At 38.9% G+C, this 14,747-nt stretch overlaps 1 protein-coding gene across 31 annotated transcripts in view; it reads right to left on the bottom strand.

Annotated features, from left to right (window-relative positions):
* LOC122576586 (basement membrane-specific heparan sulfate proteoglycan core protein) overlaps window positions 1–14,747 on the bottom strand; it is a 182,669-nt gene that overhangs the window by 41,904 nt on the left and 126,018 nt on the right. For 27 of the 31 annotated variants that reach the window (XM_043747096.1, XM_043747103.1, XM_043747106.1 and 24 more), the window contains one exon: window positions 8,253–8,360. The exons of the other annotated variants lie outside the window; for them this stretch is intronic. In XM_043747096.1, the coding sequence (XP_043603031.1) occupies window positions 8,253–8,360 (108 nt within the window). The remainder of the gene's footprint in view (window positions 1–8,252; window positions 8,361–14,747) is intronic. 31 annotated transcript variants of the gene reach the window in all.

Below are 14,747 nucleotides of genomic sequence, written 5' to 3'. Positions count from 1 at the left end.
ATAACGAAGACTTTCGATACGTGATAAGCTTGAAGTTTGAGGTTAGGAGAATTTGCAGATGATTATTGCGCGAACCTGGCGCCACACGTAGGCGACCAAGTGCATTTTGAAAACATTCCCAAGTGGGAAAACAGAGTTCCGTATAATATCATAGAGTTAACGGATAAAAAAATATATCACGTTTTATGATAGCGATGATGGAAAAAAATACTTCAAATACATGTAGCGCACTACTGAACACATTGTGGCCCATGAAACTGAGACAAACTATATTTTTATAACATGTATCACATAATTTTCCCAAAAAGGTTGTAAATTCATTGCCTTATGACTAAGTCAGGATTCTTTACGTATTTGTAGAAAATTTAAACAAGGAATAATCTACAATAAATTATACACGATCATGAATTTTAAAACTCGATTTTCTCAAAAACCTTCGACGCAATTTTGTTATTTTTCATTCTCGTCTTACTTTGAAAACTCAAATCGTCCTAGTTTCACGAGACGTTGCACAAATATTTTTCAAAATCTTCATCCATCTGTGACCGGCCAGAAAGCTATTGAAGTCCTCGAATAAGATGAAAAATTCTTACAAAGCCGTACTATAAAAGTGTTGACGACGCTACTTAGAAGTAATAGGGTTTCAATTCCGTGAAAAAAAGGCGCCATATAGATGTCGAAGGTGGATGAAGGAAAGCAGTGGTAGAATTAATTAGTAACCAGACAGATGTAGAGAAGGATAGCCTACTGACTAGCGTGGTGTGGCCATTAATTAACACGCACCTGAGGAAATTTCGCGGAAGAGATTATAAATGAACAAGGAGTTACGGGCCACGCGGCGGCTGTCTAATTTACGGCGGCAATTAGCTAACGATCGAGGATGAACGGCACTTCGAACAGAGTGCACTCGAAAGAATGGAAACGGAAGGCAGCCGACCTCTAGGAATTTCCATCGAGCTTCCCCTGGATCTTACTCCAACGTTTCTCGACGTGAAAAATAAGCCAACTCCTGTATTCTTAAGATCCACATACTGGGTGTCCATTTTCAACTTCACTTGCGGAATTTTGCATTGCGCAGATACTTGGAGAAATATCACGTATAATTAGACCGTAGACTTTCATCTGTTCGTAGGAAAGTCGAAATTGCACAATTGCACAGAATACATGTAATTGCATAAAAAAAAAGAAAAAAATTTCCTGAGCAATGGTATCTTCAGCAGAGACCTGAGACTGAAGATCTTGGGCCATGTTGCCACTATTAATTGTCTGCTTTGCATAGTTAGTTTTGGAAGTACAATATGCCGAATATGTAAAAATTCAATGAAAGTTTACAAGGAGGTCGACATTTTGCTCTTTAGAATGTTGCTACGCATACTTTTATAATGCGCTATGAGATTTGCTATATAACCGGTGTTGTTTCGTTTCTTAATCAAAAGCAATTCCTGCGTAGAGATTAGCAAACGAAAATATATACCTGTGAGTTATCACGGGCGATAAGATCGAGACAAGGAGAAAAATGGGTTAGTGGCAAAGCGGAGCAACAAAACGTTCCATTGCGCATAAATATCGTCGTTCTAGAAATTAGAATGCTGTCGCGGTCGATCCATTGTTGCAGGACTGTTTCAAATAGTCTCTTTACGCACGTCCCAGATCGAATCTATGAAAAGTTTCATCTAACATTCAGATCGTTGTTGGTAATTAATTGCGCGCGAATGTTTATGTAAGTTCATATTTTTATGAATGTCATTGACAAGAGAGAATCCAATCAGTTTACTTTACATACTAAATATCATATAAACAAACATTGTACTTTGCATGCATAGTACACTCAAATATCATAATGTCAAAAAGATACTGCACTTTCTGTAGATTTTGATGCGTTAAAATTTGCCATTAACAGGTAAAAAGACCGCAGTCAAATAATGAACACTTTACCGACCGATAACCGATTAACCGGTTTTTCGTCGCCGATGCTTATCGACCGATAGCCTATTTATCGGCTTCTTGTCATCAACGTTTACCGACCGATAGCCTATTAATCAACTTTTTGTTGCCGACAATCTTCTTCATTATTTGAGCAGTAATTTGTTATTTATTACTAAGGTACCTTGCTCAGTTGCGTCGGTTGCGTTGCTTTGTAAGCTCCCACAGTTTTATACCAATTTGAAAAACGTACCATTCACGATGAACAAAAAGAATGGTATTGGAGAGTCTAAACCGAAACAGAGCCGGTGCCAGGGAGAATCTGCGCCTGAGTTGCCGGTCGGACGTGCGTATGTTGTTGTTGAGCGGTCGGTAAAGTGTTAAATATCGCGGGAGATAAAACAAATGGCAGGTTATAAGTGATACATAAGATACATTCTAATTACAATGGCAGCGCTATATACCGAGTGTTCCGAAAATAGTCGGCGAACAATAAGTGATGAAAACTATTGTTCCTTGCCGAATAACGTGGAATAATTAATAGACACAAAGGGGAGCTATTTCTTTTGACCACTTTTCCTTTTTACTCGGTTTTTTTCAACGAATTTGTTCCCGAGCTGGCGTATTGTTGCTGGTCGACATGCGAAACACAGGCTCTCACGTGCGCAATAATTACACAGAAGCTCGACGTTACGAACGTGTCCCCGTGTTTCCATTAAACGGCGACGTTTACACGTTTTTACCACAACGTCGACTCCTTTGCACGCGAAAAATGGCGGCACGCGATCACTGGGGAACGCATTAACCGGCTTGGATCTGAATTAATCCGCCGGATCGGACGACCGGCTGCCTGTTTTTCTGTCATTATCTCTTAAATAATAGCCGCCCGTTGATTGTTCAACTTTTTATTACGATATATCCCACGTAACCGTTGATATACCGCGTTTCATGCTCGTGAAAATCGAATTTCCTAGCTATATCCTGCACGACATAATTTAACTCAAGAATCGAGTAGTTCGTTGCTTATTTCCCTTCTGTTCTCAACTAACGTCTTATTATCCAATTCTTCGCCATTTCTTTTCTCCTATTGAAGAGACACCCGGTATGTGGTATGATGCAAATTACAGAATCGAATATCTTATCTTAAGTTCCTATTGTTCTTTTTTTCTTCTTAAGTAAATAACTGGACTGCGAATGTTTATGAAAATTCATATTTCTATCAACATGATAGAAATGAAACGAAATCTGAATAAAGATTCGTTTCACTGAATGAGAAATGTATTTAATTGTATTAAACGATTAGGAATATTTAATGAAGAAGCTATAAATATATATATATATATATATTTGTCTTATATAAATATCTCTTTATATTACGTGGATTCTGTGTATTTATACAGTTTTTAATTTTTGTGTAAGAATTACAAAAGTCCACAGTCCAGCAATGACTATTACGACTGTTCGCGACGATGAATATTCTTACGTCTGACATTTCTAAAAGGGGACGTCCTGTGCACAAAGTAATTATAGTACCAAATATCAAATTCGAAAAACAGGTTAGCCTATCAAATTCTGTATAATGAAATTGCTGAGTTCTGGAAATTTTTGGACAGCCAGTATACGGCCGCGTCAAGGAGCAGCAGCGCAGGCAACAAATTCGGCACTAAACGGAGCAAATCGACCTGGAAAAGGGAGCAACGATTCTCGATAAATCCTGTAATCACGTTCCTCCATTCGGCAGGACCAACCTCCCCTCCCCGCTAGAAAGAAGCAAAAATCGACACAAGTCGAAATTAATTCGATTCCATGGAAGCAACGAATCGAATGGAACGTGAGGTCGCGAAAATCCAGTTACGATTTTAACGCGATTTGCCAGGTGGCAAGTGCGTGCTCCCTCTCTGGTCGTTGCATCGCGGTGATCGACGAATATAAAGCGAATATCGCGACCTCGAAATTGGCAAACGTGCGGCAAGTCACGGTGGCGACACGCGTGACGCGCCTCTGCAAACAGGAAATCGCCAAGGGAGCGGTGAAACGGGGATAAATATCTTACGATTTCTCTGACATTATCTCTCAGGTTCAAGGCTCCATCCGCCTGTTCTACGCTACGGAATTGCAAACGACTGATTCGCGATGCAATCGCGATGACCTTCCCTTTCTGCAGCGACTAATCCGTCGCTCTACGCTCCACCTTTTATGACAAAAGTTTCTAATCTTTCTTTCATGCTTGAGATTAGAGGTTAGGAAGATGCCCTCTAAATAACGCTATTGGAAGAAGGAAATTGAATAACGAACATAATTTATTAGAATCTGACATAGGATGAGATAATGTTTCGTATTCTTGTTCTTTGAGGTTAGAGGTTAGAAAGAGAATTATTGATATTTTAGGGCAGTTTATGATCTGCAAGGAATGTAATTGCAGGAAGGAAATTAAATAACGAAGTTAATTTACTCGGACCTAACCTATACATGATGCGATGAAATTTCCGATTTTTGAGGTTAGGATCTATAAAGAAGAATTTCTTGCTATCTCTGAATACCTTAGGACTTTCCAAAGCTGAAATTACGACTTCCAAAACTAAACAAGTGGGTGTAACCTAACGTGATTTAGTTCAACCTATATTGGAAGTGATAAAATTTTGTATTCCTCTGACTTTTTAGGTTAGAATCTAAAGTAAAAGGGTTTATTATTACCCCTGGATGCATCAAGACTTCCAGAACGCGAAATTGAAGGAACAAAATTAAACAACTGACTCTAATCTAACGAAACCTAGCCTAATCAATATTAAACAAGAACTTGCTGTTTTTTGAGGTTTTTTGAGGTAGGAATTAAATAGGACACCTATTCATTTTTCCAAAGGTTAAAATTGCAAGAACAGAATTGGACAAGTAAGCTGACGATTACTTCATAAACGAAAGATTCCAAGAAATTCCACTGTCCGCTTTTTTCAAATTCTTCCTTAGCATAGGTGGATACACGAAACGTCTTGACAGTTCTACGTTTATCACCCGTATATCCTTCGTATCTTTCCTTGTATTTTTCTCCCATGTTTTTCCCCTCTTTTTTTGTAATTCGTCAACAAACTTCATTAGCAGCATTAATATCGGACGCCGCAAAAACGGGCAACATTGGCACAGCCAAATTTAAGGCGGCCCCCGTGGCCGAACGAGATTTACTCGCGTTTATTAAGCCGCCCTAATAACCGGCTGCAATTTTAATCCGACGTTAATCTCCAGCGGGGCTGGCCGGCCCTTTCGCGGCCTCGGCCCTGGAATTTCATCCGTTTTCACCGGGTTTAATCCAATTCTGATTCATGCCTGGACCCCTCACGACCTCCTCCGCGTCGCCACAACGTACGAACATGTGTATCAGGATGATGTTTTCAGCGTCCGACAGACTTTCCCACTCTTTCCTCGAAAATCTAACTATCAAAGTATATTGATTGGCGTATCAGCTTCGTATTTTTGATTTTATCAGCTCATTCATTAGGCAGCACTATTACTTCCGGTATGACGAAGAAACGTAAACCAGAAAATTGTAAACTTTCTTTTTTTTAAGAGACAGTTTTAGAAAAACGTAGCAGGTTTAATATTAACAAGAGAACTCTGTGCAACCATGTGGTTTTATCGAAGCTTTCTAAACCGAATCCCAGATCTGCTCACTCTACCCAATGATACTAAAAACTGGATAGTAGTCCTGACCAGTCTTTCGAAATGCAAGCCAATTTCAGCAGAGTTAGACTTGCCGAAGAATCGAAAATCCTACATACATCAACCAATCAAATATCAATCACTATATTCACACAAAACTACCAACGAAATTTCTCCTGACCCGAGGCCGATATTATCGCGAGTTTGTAAATGTCCTTCGATCTATTATACTTGGAACTCTTCAACCACGCGAATTCGCTTTCGAAATTGAAAGGTCCACTTTCCTTCAAACGACTACGATAACCGACAACAATTTTAATCATTTTAATTATCCGTATAAAATATCCAAAGAAACTGTTCCTAATCAACCCTGCGATCAACTCTGTTCCATTTTCGCAATTGGTTGCCAAAATAACTTCTTCGACGTTCCGGTAATACGAATATTTCGCTTTCTAATGAAATGTTTGAAATTAGTGGCCGAGGAAAGTAGCCAATTTTTGTTTGCACGTGTCGGACAGCCCAAACTGGCATTCCAGGTCGATACGAAGGAAGAAAGGGACGCGAGGTATCACCGTGGGCTGGTTAACTTTCGACGTGCAGCGTCGGAGCGTGCCTCCGCAAAAGACGATGGAAATAATAAGGGGTTAAAAGGACAGGAAGATAGAGTGCGGGCTGACAGAGGGAGGAAAGGTGGGGCAACAAGTGCAATGGCCTGAAAACGCGAGGCCAAACCCCTCGCCTCTTCCCTCTGCCTGGTCACCCATGTCTTCCCAGCACGCCATTGTTATTATTGTCACAGCTATTGTAATTATTCAGCTCATCGTAATACCTGGCCATTCGCGATTAGTTCCGGCGTAGTCGCGTGCCACACTGACGATGGCCGCTGATAAAATTGTCCTGCTTTCGCTCGCTTTCCTGCCCGCTGCATTTCGCTTGCGTGTTCACTGTTCAACGAATTTTGGATGCTACTAGGCGCGGATTAAGGGGCAAGCTAAGGAAGAAAAGCTACGGGGCCCAGACCTTGCTCTTCCGGGGCCCTTGCTATTTAAGGGAAATACATTTTACTTTGTAACTAGGACGAGAAATTGGTTCGTTCGTCTGCAGAAAAATGAATACAGAAAAAATGTCTTGAAAGTATAGCAGATAAAAATAAATTTTATCCAACGTTTCGGTAATTTAATGATTTTATCATTACGTGGAGAGATTGTCTTTTAAAAACGTATAGTAGATGATTTTAAATACGACTTGTTACAAAAATAAATTTTATTTCGTACTTATGTAAATTTGTTTCATTTTAACCCTCCCCCTTCTCTATTTCTCCCCTGGATCAACAGAGCCAAATCTAAATAATTTTAATCCGGCCCTGGGTGGTACTGGCAATGATTTGGAAGGACAAATGTGACTATGCTACGCGTAGAAGAGAAGCCACTTTCTGAGTTCGGTGAATCGATGAATGTGGTAATTGTGATATTTTGCACGAGTTCAAAGAAATTTGATCGAGGGCAGGTCGTGGATTTGTTGATGTGTGAATCGTTCAGTAGATTTTGAGCGAAGATGATTATGAAGGGAAAAGGGTGTTTTCGGTTTCGATGAGTCTGTGAAAAAAGGAACAATGAAAATTATAGTGGATCGAGAGTTTGCAAAAGTCTATGGATATCGGAATAAGAGCAGACTGTGACTTTGGGATGATCTGAGTGTACATGACTTAAATATAGCTTTAATTTTGGTGTTTCTAATTTTTTTAATTAAACTTGGGTCGATGGGTTTATGAGTTAGGCACGTGAATTGGTATGTGAATACAAATACGGTTTCCAGTGCTACTGACACTGATTGAGAGGTACAGAATGATATAAAACAAATATTTGGATGTAGTCCAAAAATGATGAAAAGTGGTACGTTGTTTTGAGGCACACTGACCGGCTTAGAAGATTCAAAGGCAACCATTGAAAGAATTTAAAAGATTTATGGACATTGTTTCACCGTTGTTTTCCGTCAATGTGTCCAATATATCGACGTTAAAATGCTTTTGCCAACTGTGTAGCAGATTGGACAGGAGATTTAGTATCCATGTGTTACGTAAAGTTATATCCCACTTGTTCGAGAACGTGCGAGAGATCTATACCCATCGCTACCCAGATCATTTATGTTCTTACGATAACAGAGGTTGCAGGTAACAAATTCGGACATTTCTGAATCTCAGCAGGCAGTAAGAACAAACATGCTTATGTTAATCATCTGAAATTTTGCCCTGACATCGTTGAATTATTGACGAGTAGCTGAATGAATAATTTCAAGACGTTAAATAAGTTAGTACACAATTGCCAAATACATTGCAAAACCAAGGCGTTATTTCTCCCAAGATCTCGCGTTAGATTGTCACACGTCAGGGTTAAATATGCGAGAGAAAGATCACCAAGTGGTTAGAACTGTTTAACCGCGAAGTAGCGAAGCCACCCACGAAAACTGACGGGTTATTTTTGCAAAATCAATTTCCGAGTACCGCCGACGAATTGTTTGAGTGAAATCCTCGCGTGCATGCCATCGAGTACATCGAATATAGGGCCGCGAATATTTCATGTTAATGCTGAGACACCCAACGGAACGAAGAAAACAGCGAGGAAAATAATTTTCCATGCACGACGAAACGGAAGAAAAAAAGATCCTACGAATGTACTCACGGCAGTTAAGTTCGTCTGATCTGTCTAAACAATCCTCGACGTTATTACAGCGGTCGCCGCTGTCGATACACTGACCGTTTCCGCATTTGAATTGCGAGGCGGTGCAGGCTGCGAACACAGAAAACGAAAAAGTCATGTAAAAAAAAGGGCGTGTAAAAAATATTCGTACTCGAATAGAAAATGTTGAAAATATATGATGAGGTTCGAACGAATATTTCAAACTTTGATTCCCGATCGATCTCATGGATCTCATATTGCGCGGCTATATTCGCGTGCGTAAACAGCGACAGACAGACAGACAGACAGACAGACATGATGTATATATATATTTATTTATAGTCGATGTTAAAATTCCATCTTGTGTACATATATATACATATGTATAATTATACATATTAATTATACATATATATTGAAATATGTATAATTTTATGTGCTAGACTAGGTTAGATGCGTAATAGTAATGCTTGTATGTGAATATCAGTGTGTGGAAGTATGTGTGTGCGCGGCGCCTCGAAAACAAGTGAATGTAAACTGTTCCGTCGGTTAACAGTCGGGTATGAAAGGAGGTGGTGAGACGCGTGCAGGTGTGTATCGATGAATATCTTTGAAATCATTTATCAAATAAATATATAACTATTCTGATATAAATCCCAAGTGTAAATTTAGTGTCCATATGCCATTATTTCGGCTATTAAGATGCAAAATTCTCAACAATATAATACAATTAACATTGACTGTAAGTATAAGAACACCTGCTGATATTTGGAGTAGATTGATTACTTTTCAATGCTCTTATTGTTAAGTTATTTCGATAATAGATCCGTTGTTTCATCTGCATATGTGTGCTAGAACGCAGAGTTTGTTTGGTAGCTGGATTCTTACAAGCTTCGCGAAATAGGAATAAAGTTGTGTTGTACAAATTTTGATTCACACCACCCTGATTCTCAGCCCATTAGGTAAGACTAAATAAATTTTGTCAGATGGGAAAAAATTCACGAATGCTTTATCAGAATGTTGTAAAATGAAATTATAAGCTATAATGAATTTTAATATATCAGAATAAACTAATTGGAAGAATCAGAACGGGTGACACATTTGATTTAATAAAAGTGGCAATGATACTATGAGATTTAGCCCTCTTTGCAAAAATTTGTTCAAGAGCATGTTATTATATCGATCGACTGTTACTTCTTCGTTCGACGTTTTTAAATATCATTAGGGAATTTTGTATTGTTTCGAACAAATTATTTATTTATTGCTTCCTCTTTGAGCTTCATAATTTATGTTTTACATAATTATCGAAATTGATACTACTCGGTATCCGTCCATTAGATTACTTGGAGTTTAATCAAATTCAATGCACGTGGTGAAATTCCTTCTGCAATTCGTTCCTTGTCTGTGATTTACAAAGAGAGTAGGCATCAATGGAACTCGAATTTCTTTGATATGCGAACAGACGAAGGAATAGAAGTACGAAGGATCCAATAATGCCAATTGAATGCCGTTTAATATAAACTCGTAGAGGTACCGAAAGAAAAATCAGATTTCAAAGAATCCTAGGTCTTCCATGGCATTCTACTATTTCTTCGCCGTTTAGTAAAACAATGAAGGTACTAAGTCAAATATGGAATACCACTTTGTTTTTCGAATGTCATTCTTAGAAAATCGATAGCAACAAACAAAAGATTTTCGTGGGTATCAAGAGCATTTCTTAGATTTCTAACGTTATTCGAACAATTTTCAATATTGAACTAACAATAAAAAGCTATGAATCCTAGATAAATAGAAAAAAATAGGAAGCAATAAAAAAAGCGAATAGTTTTATTCTTCTTATTGATTATAACATTTTAGAAAATAGCTACTTGCAATAGTCACATATTGCAGTGTCGCACTTTGTGCAAGTACATTCGTCATGTGACCAGAGTGCGCGCATTAGGCACTTGATCCATATTTCTTCACCAGAGTATTGGGGAAAAAATTTGTAGCAAAATAAACGATACCAAAGTGACTGAGCGAGGAAGCCTATAGTCCTTTGACAGATATTCATTTGTCAGATTAAAAAAAAAAAAAAATGGCGCTATTCCATACGAGGTGTGCTATTCCAATATCTGGTCGTTTTCCTCTAATCATAAATCTTAAATAACATTCTCATAGCATTTTTTTTTCTTTTTTATCTACCTGCTTAATCACCATCGATCTTAATTTACCGACAGGGATAAAATGAATGAGTTTAAACCAGGAGAAACGGTGTAAGCGCCAATTAAATGTTTTCCATCGTGTAATAATTTTTTCTCTGGCCAGTTAACCTCTGCCCACTGACTGTCCAGTGATTTACTATAGGCAAACCACTCTGCAGAGTTGTCAAAAGTGTTGGTGTATTGTGTTACAGATAAACAGAGGCCGTGGCTGGACGCTCCAGTTTCAAGCCGACAGACCAGACTCTAGCTACCACTCGGATGTGATACGAGAGTACGTCGACCATGGTGTTTCAGCAATTGAATCGACGATGGTTCATCTCGTTTTCACAATTATGCCATGCTCATTCGAGACAACCCGATCACGTTTCGGGTAGCGTTACCGTAACGCGCGTGAAGTGCCTCGCGGTTCGTATTTCTACCGATTTCCCGCGCTTCCGACCAACTTCCGCCGATACTGTTACCGACCAATGGTCACTCTTGTCGATTCGCGGATTAGTTTCATATTCTCACAAAAATAACAAGAATGTAGGGTAATCGGTAGACTGCGGTCATTTATGCAAATTCGTGTTTTTACGAAACACAATTGGTAGAGTGGAGCCTGGACAGAGATTTGTTTCGCTTATATGAACGCCACAACAGATACTAAATAACCAAGTGATAATAACCAACTATGAATAATATATACATATTTATATGTATAATAATATATTCGCATATTACGTGCCATTTTTCATAGGATGTTTGACAAATTTTCACTTGAACCACTGTGATTCTCAGTTCGTCAAATAAGATCGCATCGTCAGATGATAAGAGGTTCGTGAATACTTTATTCAGAAGTTTGTAACGATCCTACTATGCATTCTTGCACTCTTAAATTGCCTGTAAGAATCAGCGTGGTCAATCTGATTTGCTCCAGAGGCAGATCTTGATCGTCGAAAACCGCAACAGCGGCCACTCGGGGATTCCCCGGGCTTTTGTATCCATGATCTCTACAATTACCAATGGAGTAATGCGAGATTTAGGGTGGTCTGAGTTCCTCGGGTTAACTCTCTGACGAAGGTTAAGGAGAATTCCTATTAGCTTTCGTGGCAATGGCAATATACCAGCAAATGGCCAGCCAGAGTCAAGTACGGCGATTGAGTGATAGTCTCCCGTGTCAAAGCACACTCGAGTTCCTTTAGCAGACATAACCTGATCGTGCCTCGTGTCCCTCGTATTCTTATGCCATCCACGTGTCGAGTAAACCCAAAGTAAACTGCTTGACACCAAAATCAAACGTGTTCTTACAAAAGACTGTGGAACACGATTTTTCAACCATTTCCACTACTTGACTTTTTAAGTTATGTAAATAGATTTTAGGTTATGTAAATAGATTTTAGGTTATGTACACGAACATTCGAAGCGAGGTTGAATTGAAGAATCCTGATGCAAAAATTGGACAAGTTCACCGTTTACGAAAATTGTACCTGCGGAAGTTTTATATATTTTTATACATTGCAGATCGATTGGCCCAAAAATCGAGCAAGTCCAATGCGTGTGTGATAATCTTTGGACTTCCGCTTATTCCGCTTTCACCATGTGCCTGCCGCTCGAAAACATCATGAATGTTTATAAACGCTTTGCAAGTTTGCCCTTTTATCGTGAAAATTCGTAATAATCGAATTCCATCGAAACGCAACATTATCATCTTTATTGGAAACAAGGAAACAACAGGGTAAACCGCGAGATGGTATGAAATATTGAAGGTGCGAGCTGTGGCGAGAGCGGATGGAACCAAGGCGGATGGAAAAGTTTGCCTGGTTACGTTTTTTTACGCTCTAAAGATGCATGAGAGCGTGCCACGCGCTTCAAAAGCCCTGTCTCTTCGAGATGCATCTCTTTACAGCCGGCGTTTCTCTTATCATTCCTCCCCCCAACCCCTGTCATGCTCGTTCGATCATAACTATCTAAAGCCCGAGAAGTTGTGGAAATTGCCGCTCCGCCACGCTCTAACCACTTTAACGTCGCGAGTTTTCCACCATCTTGATAAAACATACAATTTTCTGGCCCTAAAACGCCATTTTAACCCTCTCGCTCGTAAATTATTCAATAGCCAGCAACACTTGAGCAATTTCTAATTCCTCCGTCTATAAATGGATTCCGCGCGATAAATGGAGGATTTATGCGATTACTTGGACATTTGGAAACGCGCAATGATATTGTTTACGAGTTTCTATTTGTCATTTGCGCTTTTACATTTTTCCATTTTTCCCCTTCGTTTTTATTTGTCACGTTATCTTCGTTTGTAAAAATGTCAAGGTCGATCACAGACGATTTCCGTTCTCCATTAGGAAGAACAGTTTTTCAGCTGTGATAACGAGGGCATTAGTATCGCGTGCAACAACCCGTGCAAAGTTGCAGCGCTGCTTTTTCAGTCGCATCAACCCGGAAAGAACATCTTAGAGGTATCACCGGGGTTGAATTAATTTACCACACAAGGTAAGGTAGATCGAATAAATTCCTCATAGGTTGCCTCAGACAATTAACCAAATATTTTCACGAGCGAACGTTTCTTTGGAAACGATGCAGTTCTGCCATAGTTTTCTTTTAATCAATTATTAACAATAGAAACGTATTCTTTCAAGCGCGTTTGAAAGAAAAGACGAGGACAATAAAATTGTGCAACTTTCACGAGAAACGAATACATTCATTCTCTAATTGGCGAATAACTGATGGAAATTTTAGTTATAGTAAATTAATACACTGCCTTTAGATCCACTAGAATCTACAAATACAAATTATAATTTAATAAATTATTTACAACTATCCTCGCTATTTATTAAATTTAATAGATTACTAATTATTAATAAGCATCTCTCTGTCTATTACAATTTAATAACTTATTAATTTTCAGTAGACATTTCACTATCTATTAAAATCAAATAAATTATTAACTATTGATAATAAATATCTATGGCAAGTTAAAAATCTCATTGGCTTATGATTGCTCCTCTGACTCTAATTCCTCGTGATTTAGTTTACATCACGCGATACACAAATTAATTAATTTACGCTTCTAGTATGATCAAATCGAGCATGAAAGGGTTAACAATTACGTAGAAATTCAGGGAGCACAGTCTTCATTGAAATATAAATTCATATCTTATCTTTTGGCTTCTTTTTTTAAGGCAGGTTTATTAGAAACGAAGAGCTGAAAGCGTAAGGTATGAAAGTAAGGGGGTGAAAGAATACCCCATGGGGACTAAACTTCCCCTGCTGGCAGTCCATTAGAAGAGCACGGACGATTTAGCAGAGGGGCTTTTAGGTCCAGCAATTTGATGCTGCTTGCCTGTCATGCTAATATCCCGAGCTTTATATCGAGTCGAGTTTTTCTTCACCCGCTTCTGATGTATGGTTTCCCCGCGTAAGTTGCCGGGAGTACACGTCGTTGAACATACCGCTGGATGATGCTTTTGTTGCTGCTGCCCCGGATTTTTCCTCGGGGAGTAGCTTGTTCAGAATTTTCTCTTCTTTCGCGTATAAATATTTATTCTACTACCATTAAATAAAAATTCTAGGACACGTAGCGCGTTTGAGAGTCGCACTTGGACATCTTGCAACTTATTTCGTCGTCTTCCTTCTTCGATGTCCTGGCGTTAACTTTTTCTGTTGCTGGAATTTTCATCCTTGGCAAAGTTCCACTAATTTCTTTTCATCGCTAGAATTTCTGTCGTGATTCTGCTGAATCGTATATTGCTGGAATTCCTTTTGTTTTTACTGCAATTTTACTACAATTTCTTCTTCAATTGCTGTGTGCTTCAATTTACCGTTGCTGGAGTTTCCTTTCTTTTGTATTCACACGTTGATCTTCATTTGTTTCTGGAAATTTCTGGTTCCATTTATTTCTGAAATCTCCCAGTCTCTTTTATTCCAGGGATCTTTCGATGCTCTTGAATTGCTGTTTCTGTTAGAATTCCATTTCTGGTTTTCCTGCTGTTGCTTTCTATTGCTGGAATTGCGTCTTAAATATTCTGCGTTAATTTCTCTGTTACTAGAACTCCCCTTTTTCTTGTTGCTGGAATTCTTATCCAATGTACCACCACTCTTCGTTGCTGAAATTCTTCTTCTATTGCTCGTGCATTAATTCTGATTCTCCCAGTCGATTTTGATACACACGCTTGACTAGAATACAATTATTTTTCGATAAATCGCGTACTTTTTCCACGTACATGAAATATTCAGGAAGAGGAGGGACGCGTTTTGCAACCGAGAAAAAGCAATACGGCACACGAGCAACTCCAGTTCCCGGTACACT

Source organism: Bombus pyrosoma, linkage group LG16, assembly GCF_014825855.1.
Source record: "Bombus pyrosoma isolate SC7728 linkage group LG16, ASM1482585v1, whole genome shotgun sequence".
Classification (NCBI taxonomy): Eukaryota; Metazoa; Arthropoda; class Insecta; order Hymenoptera; family Apidae; genus Bombus; species Bombus pyrosoma.
This window is presented reverse-complemented; position numbering and strand designations above follow the sequence as displayed.